Here is a 10784-nt window from a genome sequence, read left to right as displayed (position 1 = left end):
CGCTCGACAGCGGCCACCCACACCTACTTACATCCTCTCTCTTCAGGAGGATGGGAAGGATGGGATGGGATGATTCACATGCCACCCCTCCTCCCTCCCCCCCATCCCCCCGCCTTCTGATGGGCTAGTTAGCTAGGTAGCTTTGATGTTTCAGAGCTCCGCTTTATTGATGTACCCCTCCCCTCCCCTCCCCTACCTATGCGCATCATACCTGGTCAGCGCTGCGGTATGTTCCTTCACAGAGTAACTAGCTGCGGCGCATCAGTTGGTTAACTACTAGGTAGGTGGTGGTATAGGTAGTAGGTGGTATAGGTAGTAGTGTGGGGTTTGTTTTTCTGTGTACTGGAGTGGATAACGGGGGAATGATGGAGGGGTGGATGTGGGGGGGAATGGAGGGGGAGAGGGAGGGGGAGACGGTAGAGTAAGCAACTCGTGGTGGTATTGCTGAATAGTCTATTGGCGAGCAGGCGAGCAGGCGGGAGCAGGCGGATAGATGGATGCGTGGTGAGTACGCCGCTCTGAGAGGAGGAGGAGGAGGAGGAGGAGGGTAGGAGTGGGATGGGGTGGGTGGTGTTAGCTTGGAGGGGTGGTAGCTTGGAAGGGTGGTAGCTTAGAGGGAGGGATAGCTTGGATGGTGGGGAAGGGATAGCTTCAAGGACTGGGCTGGGGTGAAACATAAACTACCGTAACTAAGTGCGGACCGGTGCGGTGCGGAGGACGGGGACGGGTGACGGGTGTGAACGGTGCACTATGGTGCGCAACATACCCACACATCACGGTTGTCTGGGCTGGGCTGGTCTGGGAGGATGGCTTGGTAGGTGGGTGGATATGTGGATGGGCTGTGACGGTGGATGGGGAGTGGGTGGATGTGTGGATGTGGTGGTCTGCTGGTCTGAATATCCGTGACAAACGCCCATGGATCATGGACGGACGAAAACTAACCTGGGCTCGTAGGTGGGTGGGTTGGGTAGTGAGGGAAAGGAAGAGGAGAGCAGCGATCCCCCCGCTCCGCACCGCTTTCCCGGCGGATCATGATCTACAACCGCTCACGACTATGTCTAGCGTCGATGCGTTCGATGCGATCATCCTTCCTCCCCCATTCAAACCCCATTCAACCTCCATTCAACCCCCATTCAACCCCCATTCAACCTCCATTCAACCCCCATTCAACCCCAGAGCGATCGGGAACCACTCGCTCACCTCCCATTCACTTGACTCCCATTCACTCTCACTTCACTTCGCTCCCCATCACTTCACTGCCCTTCACTCCCTATTCACGAAACTGCGACATCTCCAACTCGAGCAACCCCTCATCCTCACCCGTGAGATGTTGACGGCACCGGAGTTACCCTCGACCCCAGATCCCATCATTTCAGCAACTTCGTCGTCTTCCTCCTCGTCGTTGTCGGCCTGCTGTCTTTCTGTCTGTCCCACCGGTACCTACAGGCTACTGCGCGCTCCAAGCTCCGAGCTCGCGGGTGCGGACTGGACTGGACAGGCTGGAAGGATAGATCGTCCATCCTTACCTTGCGCTGCGAGGTATCCAACAGGGTCGAACCCAGATCACCACCCTTCGAAGAAGAAGTAGAAGAAGAAAAACCCTTCCAGTTACTGCCAGGATATCCCGGGACGGATGGTAGTGTCCTTCGGGCTTCTACAGACTGACTACATGAAGCTGCTGGGTTCCCATACTGCTGTCAACATCTGTATACGAGCCAGCTGTCCACCAGCTGTCCACCGGCTGATCCCATTGACACTCCCTCACTCACTCCCTCACTCACTCCCTCACTCACTCCCTCACTCACTCCCTTCCGTCGCCAACACAACACAACACAATACAGCACAACATTACGATTCAATTCCACTCAAACTACTATCATGTACGAAACCATCCCCATACCACCACCGTCAACGCCCATGCGCATGCCATCACCATCAGGTAACCGTAAAACAAAAGGACCAGTCCGCGGCCATCCATCCATCCATATGCAACCCCCTACACTGATACCAAAAAAATAACGGAAAGCAAAACGCCAACGCACACAGAAAACCAAACCAAACCATGAAAGGCAAATAAAAACCCCGGCCTCCATGAATGAAATGACCACAGGAAGAGTGAGTAGGATACGATGAGAAAAAAGAAACGAAGAAGAAAAGAAAATGAAAAAAAGGTAAAGGTGCACGAATACCCGCTTCTGATGTGCTGTGCATATCCGACGGACGGAAGACGGAAGGATGTTGATGACATGTCCAGAATCACCGATGCCAAAGCCAAGGTTCAACCTGGGTTCGGGCGGCGGGTGAGGGCAGGAAAAGGTTCGTAGGTAGGTGTGGATGTGATGTGGTGTGCCCGCCCAACGTTGCGTGTAATGTGGTGATAAGACGAATGGGTGATTGTTTCTCCAGCGATGCCATGCCGGCTACCTTCTCCTGGGGCTCATATCCACGCCACCGAATTTTGCGCCCGGGACGTCACATACCAGCAGGTCTTCTGTTCCCCTGCCCAGACATCCGTATACCTTGACGTTCCCTCGCTCGATGCCAACGATGGTGGAAGTACCCGCGAACACGGCATCGCCCTCGAAGCCGATCCTATTGCAAGTGACGAAGATGGTCTCCCCCGGGACAACAGTAGACCGTTCCAGTACGGGTTGTAGCCGCCGAATCCAATACGCCAACGTGTCAGCGTCGGGAACCTGCGCTTGCTCGATGATTGACTCGGGCGTCTGCATTGTCAACCATGCCATGGGAACCACGGCAAGGCTTGACCCGGAGTCTAGGACGTGGTTGGCGAATTCGTACTCCTCGAAAGGTGCCACAAAGTTTTTGGGGTTGAGATCCATGCCTGTGTTCGCGTTCACGGGTCAGCACTCGTGCCATATGATTGGACGCCTCAATTTCTCGTCATATGCATCCGGGGGTACCAACATATTCCCATCGACATCTTGCCGACACCTCCCGGGATATCGCCTGCGTAGAACCCCCGTCCCTCCTCGGCCCAAGACTCATCCGTCGTATACAGGAAGCTCTTCCGGTAATTGACCAGTACGTTTCCTTTCGGTGAAACCAGCACCGCTGAGTTGTATCGTGATATCGAGCCTTGGGGAGCAGATGGCGAGTGTGCGCAGTATTCGGGATATCCGACTATTACATGGCAGCCGAGCCGCCGCGCAATGCTCCGTGCCCATACCGTCGTGGGACCTGCGGCTGTAGGTTCGAGGTGGAAGCTGATTTCTTGCATCGATTGGAAGTTGTAACCTAGGATACATGTCAGTGACAAACTACCGGGGGACGTCTGACGTATGGTGGGTTTCAGTTGGACAGGACTGCCGTGGATATCCACGCATTGCTCCTCGCACTGATGACGGGGAGAAGCAAGGCTGCCGGAGCGGGTGGATTCGTGGGACAGGGCAGGACAAGACAAAGCACCGGGAGGTAATAGGATCAAAAATGAATGAAACCCGCACACACATACCCGAAAAAGCCATTTCTGGGAGAACGAGCAGGTCCAAGCCCACGGGAGCCGCTCTCTGGAGGACAGCTTCGGCCCTCTTCAGATTATGAGCTATATTGCCCAGTTGTGGATTGAACTACATCGATTGTCTCATCAGCTTTCCTTTTCCTTTTCGTATTTGACATTTATTTTTGATATATCGAACTGCCGTGAGGGGATCACAACATATATGTTGCAAAGCGGGAACCAAAAAAAAGATGTAGTGAGATAAGTATTGGGTAATAAAGGCGAGAGAATGTCCAAGAGCTTGAAAAGCTAGTCGGCTGGACCAGTCCCCCGGGAAAGGAGTGCAGGCTGGCCGGTCCGGACGGGCTCGGGGAGGCACGTATGTGTGTGTGTGCACGCGTGTATGTATGTACCGTAGGCAACGTCTGGGGGCCGTGTGTGTACTCGGACGTACATACCTGTAAACAAGCGATTCTCATGGCTGCGGAATTCTCGGACAGTGCTCCAGATCTGGTGTTGTTGTTGTTGGTATTGTTGGTGTTGATGTTGCGCGTGCGGTGGTGATTGTGGTTGGATGGAAGGAAGGAGGTGTGGGAGGAAGATGAGGTGAAGTTGACTGCCGCTGCTGCTGCTGGTGGCAGTGGTAATGGTAATGGTGGTGCTGCAGCGGTGCGAGAGATGATGCTGCTGTTGGTTCTGCTGCTGCTGCAAAGAAGTTGGGATGGGATGCAGGACCTGAAGACGTCTGGGGGGACTTAAGACTTGTAGGGTGGTGGTAGTAGTGGCGGTAGCCGGTGCGTATGACGGCAGGGAGGATCGGTAGCAGCAGCTTCTTCATTTGCTGCTGCGGGACCACCGCTGCAACCACCAACAGCACCACCTCCACTTACACCTCCACCACCACGTCCACGAGCGAGGATGCGGTTAGCAGGCGATGATGCTGCGACAACAAGTGTGATTTCTCCGGAGAGCACTCTAAACCACCCCGGCATATCTCTTTTCCGCTGGGGTTTGGCCGTGCTCGTGTGTAAAGGGCGAAGGGCAAAGGGGTGGGTTGGGGGGGAGGATGTAAACTAGAGCTGTCGGTAGGGTATGTAGGGTACTCTACAAAGTCTGGGGGAGGGATGGGGGGGGCGGAGGGTGGAGGGGGGAGGTAGTTTCGGCGCCAGGCTGTCTGGCTGGCTGGCAGGCTGGCTGGTCTGGCGAAAGAAGACTAACTACCTTGTACTTAGGCATCGCATGTAGGCCGGAAGTCAGTTTACCCCGCAATATTGACTGGGTAGCGTAGGTGTGTACGACAGCGAATCACAAGCCGCGGAGGCACGCCGAGAAACTGGAGAATCTACAGGGGGAGGATCGCTGTAAGCGAGTGCGTGAGTGCTTGTGTGTGTGTGGGTTGTGTGTGTGTGTGGAGTGTGGGTGGGTGTGTTGTGTGACGAACGAACGACCGGAGAGACAGCGCCAGAAACGCTGCAAATGGACATATCTACCGTCCCCCCAGGCCCCTTGGCCGTAACGGCTGCGGCATCTCCGTTGGGGGGACGGGGGGACGGGGGACGGGGGGACGGGGAAAGGGGGCCTGCGGATCTATCGGCGATTTTCAGCAGCTGAAACGAGACGCCCTGATCGGGGGGAATCTTTTCTAACGGCCACAACGCTAAGCCCCAAAAAGGTGTGTGGCTGTGGCGAAGAGTCACGTGCCTGCAGCGAAGAAAGGTTTTCACCCCTGAGTTCCGTGTCTGTACCGTAATCACCAACCATTCCTACTACCTACCACCATCACCATATCCAAATAACTTCAACCAAATGTCTTCCGGTATGACTTCTCTCCCACACTAGGTATGCGTCGTATTGAAAGAAGCAGCTCTTTCAGTTAGATAAATCCGCTTATTTACCTGTGGATCAATTCAACGAAGTTGGGCCGTTGGTGTGCAGTGTCTACGCGTTTCGAAATAGGAATACAGCAGAACGGAGCAGTATCCAGCCCCGGGTCGATGACAATCCGATCCAACACAGAACTAGCAGCATTCGTGATAATGATCAGTGTCCGGTTACTGTCAAATTGACGCGTCAACTCATCGGACTGCATCCTACCGTTATTCTCGAACGCGAAATCAAACATTACCACAGTTACCATTTTGAAACCAGTTGCACGGCGAAAAAGTCAGCTGATCGCGACAGAAGTCGAGAACTACCTATTCCGCTGCTCATATTTTATTTTCACTTGGAAACCGAAACGGAGGTTTTAACCTGATGTCTAGCAACAGTATATTCATATTGATGGGCTTGAAACAGCTGTGTATGAGACGATTTGATTGGTAGTATTAGTGGGAGGTGTTGTTGAAGCACCAGTACAAGATAATGAACGGATAGAGGCAATTCAACTGAATCTCTGTCATCGAAGAATAACTAGGTACGACATATCACCTAGATATGGCACGCATGAGTTGATGGAGGAAACTACATACTTATCATGGCACCATTGGTAAATTTACGGCCGGAGGGATTTTAGAAAGGCCCATGGGAGTTGTAAATATTTCTTCTAGAATAATTGTACTATAGAACGAGTAATCGCTACAAAGATCTGAATTTTTTGTGATGACAGTGATAATCTTCGATTTGATTGTTTGAAGGACAAGAGTCGGTGTGCCGAGGAATTTGCAACATATGACGGTTGTGCTGTGCGGACGATGGTGTTGGGCGGGCGATGGTGTTGGGCGGGCGATGGTGTTGGGCGGGCGATGGTGTTGGGCGGGCGATGGTGTTGGGCGGGCGATGGTGTTGGGCGGGCGATGGTGTTGGGCGGGCGATGGTGTTGGGCGGGCGATGGTGTTGGGCGGACGACAGCGTTGGGCGGACGATGTTGGTACTCTGGACAGGGCGACGACTCTTCAACAGGCGACAGCCACACCCACCCATGTTGTGCCACACGCTAAACTTTAGCGTTGCGGCCGCTAGAAAAGATTCCGATCGGGGGCGGTGGGCAGTGCGCACTGGGAGTCTGGGTGCACACGGCGCTCGCTGAGATGCTTTGGATAAAAGCCCTGTCCGAATGCCTAACCTACTGGGGAGGTATTGCCCAGCACGAAACCCCCCTTCCCACCCCCCAGTCTGGCTGGCTGGCCACAGCCTCCTCCTCCTGATCAACCCCGACAATCTCTAGGAATTCAAAGGAATCCGCAGCATCACGTGCGCATGGACTCGATACCTACTCTACAGCTCCCGGATATCCCAGATATCCATCCTCCCTAATGAATGCCCATCAGAGCCAGAAAAAAAATTAAAACCCGCAGTCAGGCGAGCACAACCAGGGCAAGGCCGCCACCACCACCAGCATTCAAGGTGATCATCGGCCTGATCATAACCCCGTACGGTATACATCGAGATAAGTAAGATGAGGAGAGCATCACATGAGCCATATCTATTCCGCCCGCCTCTCTCTCTCTAGGACAAACCGAAGATGAAGTATGAGGGTGTCCGCCTTCCATCCGTGTCGAGATAGGTGTTAACTAAAGCCTCCGACAATACAATAGTCTGCCTATATAATCGTGCGGGCCACATCATGATATACACTCTAGAATAATATTATCAACCTGCCACGTTCCCCGTTTGATCTCCGCCCAGGCAATATGCCAATATGTGCAGTAAAGGGAGGGAGGGACCTGGGAACCTTCCCTCCCAGCTCACCCACCGGCTCACCCACCAACCATGCCACGCGTCCATGACGCTGAGATGTGCAGGGTGTTAACTTCTTCTGATTCCCGAGAGCTTGGGAAGTTGGAAGAGAGATTTGAGGGGGAAGGGGGAGCTCAGAAAAAGCGTGGAGAAGAGAAGGAGAGAAGGAGAGAAGGAGAGAAGGAGAGAAGGAGAGAAGGAGAGAAGGAAGCATCGACGGTGCGTTTCGGATTCATCGGTAAAAATGTCAGAGGTTACTAGGATGTAGCTGGTTGCACCTAGGGATTCACCTGGTGCCATGGTGCAATGGTGTCGAGCGAGATGAGATGAGAAGGATCCCGCGGACGCGGGAGTCCCTCATCATCATAATACTCATCAGCATCATCATCATCATCATCACCGCCATCATGCCCACTGGCCCCATCACTCATCAGCACTCGTGCCCCGTGCCGGCACAGAAAGGCCACCGGCGGAACGGAGCGGTTTCACAAATATCCGATCGTATCTATCCCCTGAAGGTATCCCCTGGTGGCTGAAGCAAGTCCAGCATATCGAGCCGTTGTTGTGGAGGGAGGGAGGGGGAATGATATGCAATTAACTAACTAGCGCACACGGGGATGGGGGAGGGGATGGGGGCGCGGCGTGGAAACAAGCAATTCACTTCTGCTCACCTCAGCTCGGCAATTGACGCATCCCGAGCAACCACGTTAGATACGTCGTTTACTAGCTGCTCGCATGTATGTAACTACGGTAGGGTGGAGTGCCGTAGGTGGCTACATACCGGTACTAGTAGAGGATAATGCGGTCCCGGTACCGAGTACGAGAAAGAGAGAGAGAGAGAGACCGAAATCCCGGTGGCCATACCTACTCGGGTACCTCGATGAGACATCCCACGGCGTTTGCTCTACATACTACCGTACCGTAGCTACTAGTATGTAAGAAGTACTCAAGTACCCAAGTACCGAATCACTCTATACTCCACCATCTACGGTACTATACTCACGTACTAGAGCAAGTTACTTGGTTACCTGATTACCTACTTACCCAAACAACCACGCCTCGCAAAGTAAAGTAGTGGTTCGGGACCGTGGTTCTGTAAGACTGTAAGACTGTGGGACATGCCATGCCCCAGCAGCACGTGGATGACAGCACATCTCGCCCCCCTGGTCTAGACATGATGCCTACATATCACCGAGACGCACTTGTGTACATATAGTACCGTACCGTATACATACCAGTGACACCTAGCAGGGACTGCGTAAATCGGCTGGAGCCTGGAGTGAATATATGGCACTATGCTATACGCTTTAGATTGGAGGGCTGTGTGGAGCGATGAGCGAGGAGGTGGAGGAGGTGGTGGAGGTGGTGGTGGTGGTGGAGGAGGACAATATCGAGACAGTGGTGGCGACATGTAGGTAGAGTACTTGGTACTTGGTATGTAGTGTACAATACTTGGGTATGATATCTGGTCCAGTGTTAGGTACTATATACTTAATTCCGATCCATGAGTGGTGTACATACGGTATCTACTACCTAGAACCAGGCTTTGAGTGCAGTACCAAGGTAAGTTAAGTACTTGGTAAGGCATCACCAGCAGTGTAGAGAAGAGCAGTCGAGGTATTTACTCTACATACCGGTACAGGATTTGGCCGTGGGAATACTTGTTTAGACTCTTCGGAGCATCACACGGAGGTACTCCCAAGTAGTAAATACACCTTGCACATCCTCCGCACTCGAAGCGTTAACCGCCGCCGCCGTAACTCACTCACTCCTCACTCGCTTGAGAATATTTCCAAGTCACAGCCCGGGCCTATCAATCAATCAATTGGCAATCAAATAGATGTATACACCTATGCACCTATGCATGCATGCGTGAAGAAAAGACGGGGTACTGCCATCACAAGATACTCCCTCCCCTCTGCCCAGCAGCAGCAGCAGCAGCAGCAGTAACCAAGGCAAAGGCAAGTTCCTCTAGCCCACATCCCATCCCACATCCCATCCCCATCCCATACCATCCCCCATCCCCCATCCCACCCGTTCGCCAAACACTATTGGCCCCCCTCTCCTCCCCCCTCCCCTCCCTTCACAGCAGGTTTTTTACTTTTTCTTTTTACTTCCCCACCAGTGTATATAGGCGAGATGAGTATGATCTCCAACCGGGACGAGCCTAAAGGGCCAGCATGAAGCATAAGCATGAGCATCAGATTATGCAGGGGTGGCATATGAGCAATGGACATATGTAAGTAACCAAGTCGTATGTGTACTCATATCGTGTCGTATCGTGTGTATGGTGCTCTATGCAGACGTCGACATGGGTAGGAGGAGAGTACTGCATAGTATACTCTACATGATATCCGATATATTAATGCGGACCACCACCACCACCGCCGCCATGGCGTGGCGTGAAAAACCTCGCCACCGTAGACACAATACAATACAACGGTGGTGGTGGCATGACGCCGGAAGACTCTTCACCTTGCTGTGGTTGTTGTTGTAGTGGTGGTGCAGCTGGGGAGCTGGTGAATGCGGGGTGAGTTGAGCGACCAGGCCAGGCCAGGCTCCCCCGGAAAACACTTTTCATCTCCATCTCCATCTTCATCTTCTGCGCGGAGCTCAAGATTCCGACCACGACTGGCTGGCTGGCATCCTGTCTCGTCTCGTCTCGTCTCCATGCATTCGTGCTTGCAGGCTGGATTTCTTTCTTCTAGATGACGCATTGCACATTGCAGCACACTAATGTCTGGTGAAAGATTTCCTTTCACCACCAGTTCAGGGGTTTGCCCCTCCCCCCCCAACAACACCCTGCAGCATAGTGCCTCCCCCTCATTGCCGATCGCAGAGGGATTCGTACCGTATTCCAGCATCACAAGATGGGAGGTAGATTGATTGATTGACACTGCAAAGCTGCTTGCGCGTCGAATTGAATTTAAACGCCCCTTTACGCCGACGACCGAACCAGCAAACAACAGGAAAAAAGATGAACAACCGAAGAACAGAAAGAAGATGAGAAAACACATGGCATTGGCAGCGGCCTGGTCTATCAATCCTCGACGACGTAACTACCATCGCGGGGGCGGTAGACCATGTTGCTGTTCTCCAACTCACGGAGAATCTCTTCCGGCAACTGCGCGAAGAAAAAAGAAGCCACATCAGCGATTGCGTTTTCCCCGTGACTGCGGAGTGGGGGAGGAGGCTCAACACTCACGTTTCCGCTGACCTTAACAGCGTAAACTCCCTTCTCGCATTTCTCGACCCTCTGCCAACGGGCGACCCACGACTTCGTCGGCTCTCGCAGTGCGACCAAACCCTCAAAGACGTGCGACGTAATGTCTTCGATCGCGTCGTGTCCGAGGTTCTGGAGCAGCTGCTCGCAGTTGGGACATCCGGTCTGCTTGAATTTCTGCAGAAACGCGTCAGTCTTTAGGTTCCTTTTTGATTTCTTTCTTTCTTCCTTTTCGGTCGCGACGCGACGGGACGGAACTGACCTGGGTGGTCTGCACGAACGAACAAATCATGCAGGCGCGCAGAGTGCGCATCTGCCCCGGCGTAGCGTAGTTAGACATGACTCGTTGTTTGTGTGACTGGTTTCGGTCCGTAGTCAAGCGATGGACGATGGGAGCGATGGGAGCGAGCGATGTCCGCAGGGTGT

The 10784-nt window shown here is 53.3% G+C and overlaps 4 protein-coding genes across 4 annotated transcripts; all 4 read right to left on the bottom strand.

The window, feature by feature from the left end:
- Positions 1 to 1824: 1824 nt before the first annotated feature.
- BZA05DRAFT_245548 (uncharacterized protein) lies at positions 1825 to 2375 on the bottom strand. Its single transcript, XM_051479956.1, has one exon. The coding sequence runs from the start codon at positions 2209 to 2211 to the stop codon at positions 1936 to 1938; it is 276 nt and encodes a 91-aa protein (XP_051341033.1). The 5' UTR covers positions 2212 to 2375; the 3' UTR covers positions 1825 to 1935.
- A 45-nt stretch (positions 2376 to 2420) lies between these two features.
- Positions 2421 to 5597, bottom strand: BZA05DRAFT_443258 (carbon-nitrogen hydrolase; the record flags this gene model as incomplete). Its single annotated transcript, XM_051486836.1, has 4 exons — positions 2421 to 2845; positions 2929 to 3258; positions 3476 to 3590; positions 5403 to 5597. The coding sequence occupies 4 exons, from the start codon at positions 5595 to 5597 to the stop codon at positions 2421 to 2423; spliced, it is 1065 nt and encodes a 354-aa protein (XP_051341032.1).
- A 1961-nt stretch (positions 5598 to 7558) lies between these two features.
- Positions 7559 to 8311, bottom strand: BZA05DRAFT_417132 (uncharacterized protein; the record flags this gene model as incomplete). The annotated part of the gene is made up of 6 exons (XM_051485447.1): positions 7559 to 7667; positions 7807 to 7862; positions 7917 to 7921; positions 8048 to 8060; positions 8139 to 8141; positions 8180 to 8311. 6 exons carry the CDS (start codon positions 8309 to 8311, stop codon positions 7559 to 7561), a joined length of 318 nt encoding a protein of 105 aa, XP_051341031.1.
- A 1864-nt stretch (positions 8312 to 10175) lies between these two features.
- BZA05DRAFT_443257 (Spt4/RpoE2 zinc finger-domain-containing protein) lies at positions 10176 to 10698 on the bottom strand (the record flags this gene model as incomplete). Its single annotated transcript, XM_051486835.1, has 3 exons — positions 10176 to 10259; positions 10341 to 10535; positions 10621 to 10698. 3 exons carry the CDS (start codon positions 10696 to 10698, stop codon positions 10176 to 10178), a joined length of 357 nt encoding a protein of 118 aa, XP_051341030.1.
- Between the last annotated feature and the right edge of the window lie 86 nt (positions 10699 to 10784).

Source organism: Tricharina praecox (genome assembly GCF_024521635.1).
Source record: "Tricharina praecox strain CBS 144465 chromosome Unknown BZA05scaffold_7, whole genome shotgun sequence".
Classification (NCBI taxonomy): Eukaryota; Fungi; Ascomycota; class Pezizomycetes; order Pezizales; family Pyronemataceae; genus Tricharina; species Tricharina praecox.
Note: the sequence above shows the minus strand (reverse complement) of the source record. Positions and strands in the feature narration are given on the sequence as shown.

What these genes read in the sequence shown, in the direction of transcription:
- BZA05DRAFT_245548 (XM_051479956.1), bottom strand. Translation starts at nt 2,211, where the DNA reads ATGCACAGCACATCAGAAGCGGGTATTCGTGCACCTTTACCTTTTTTT.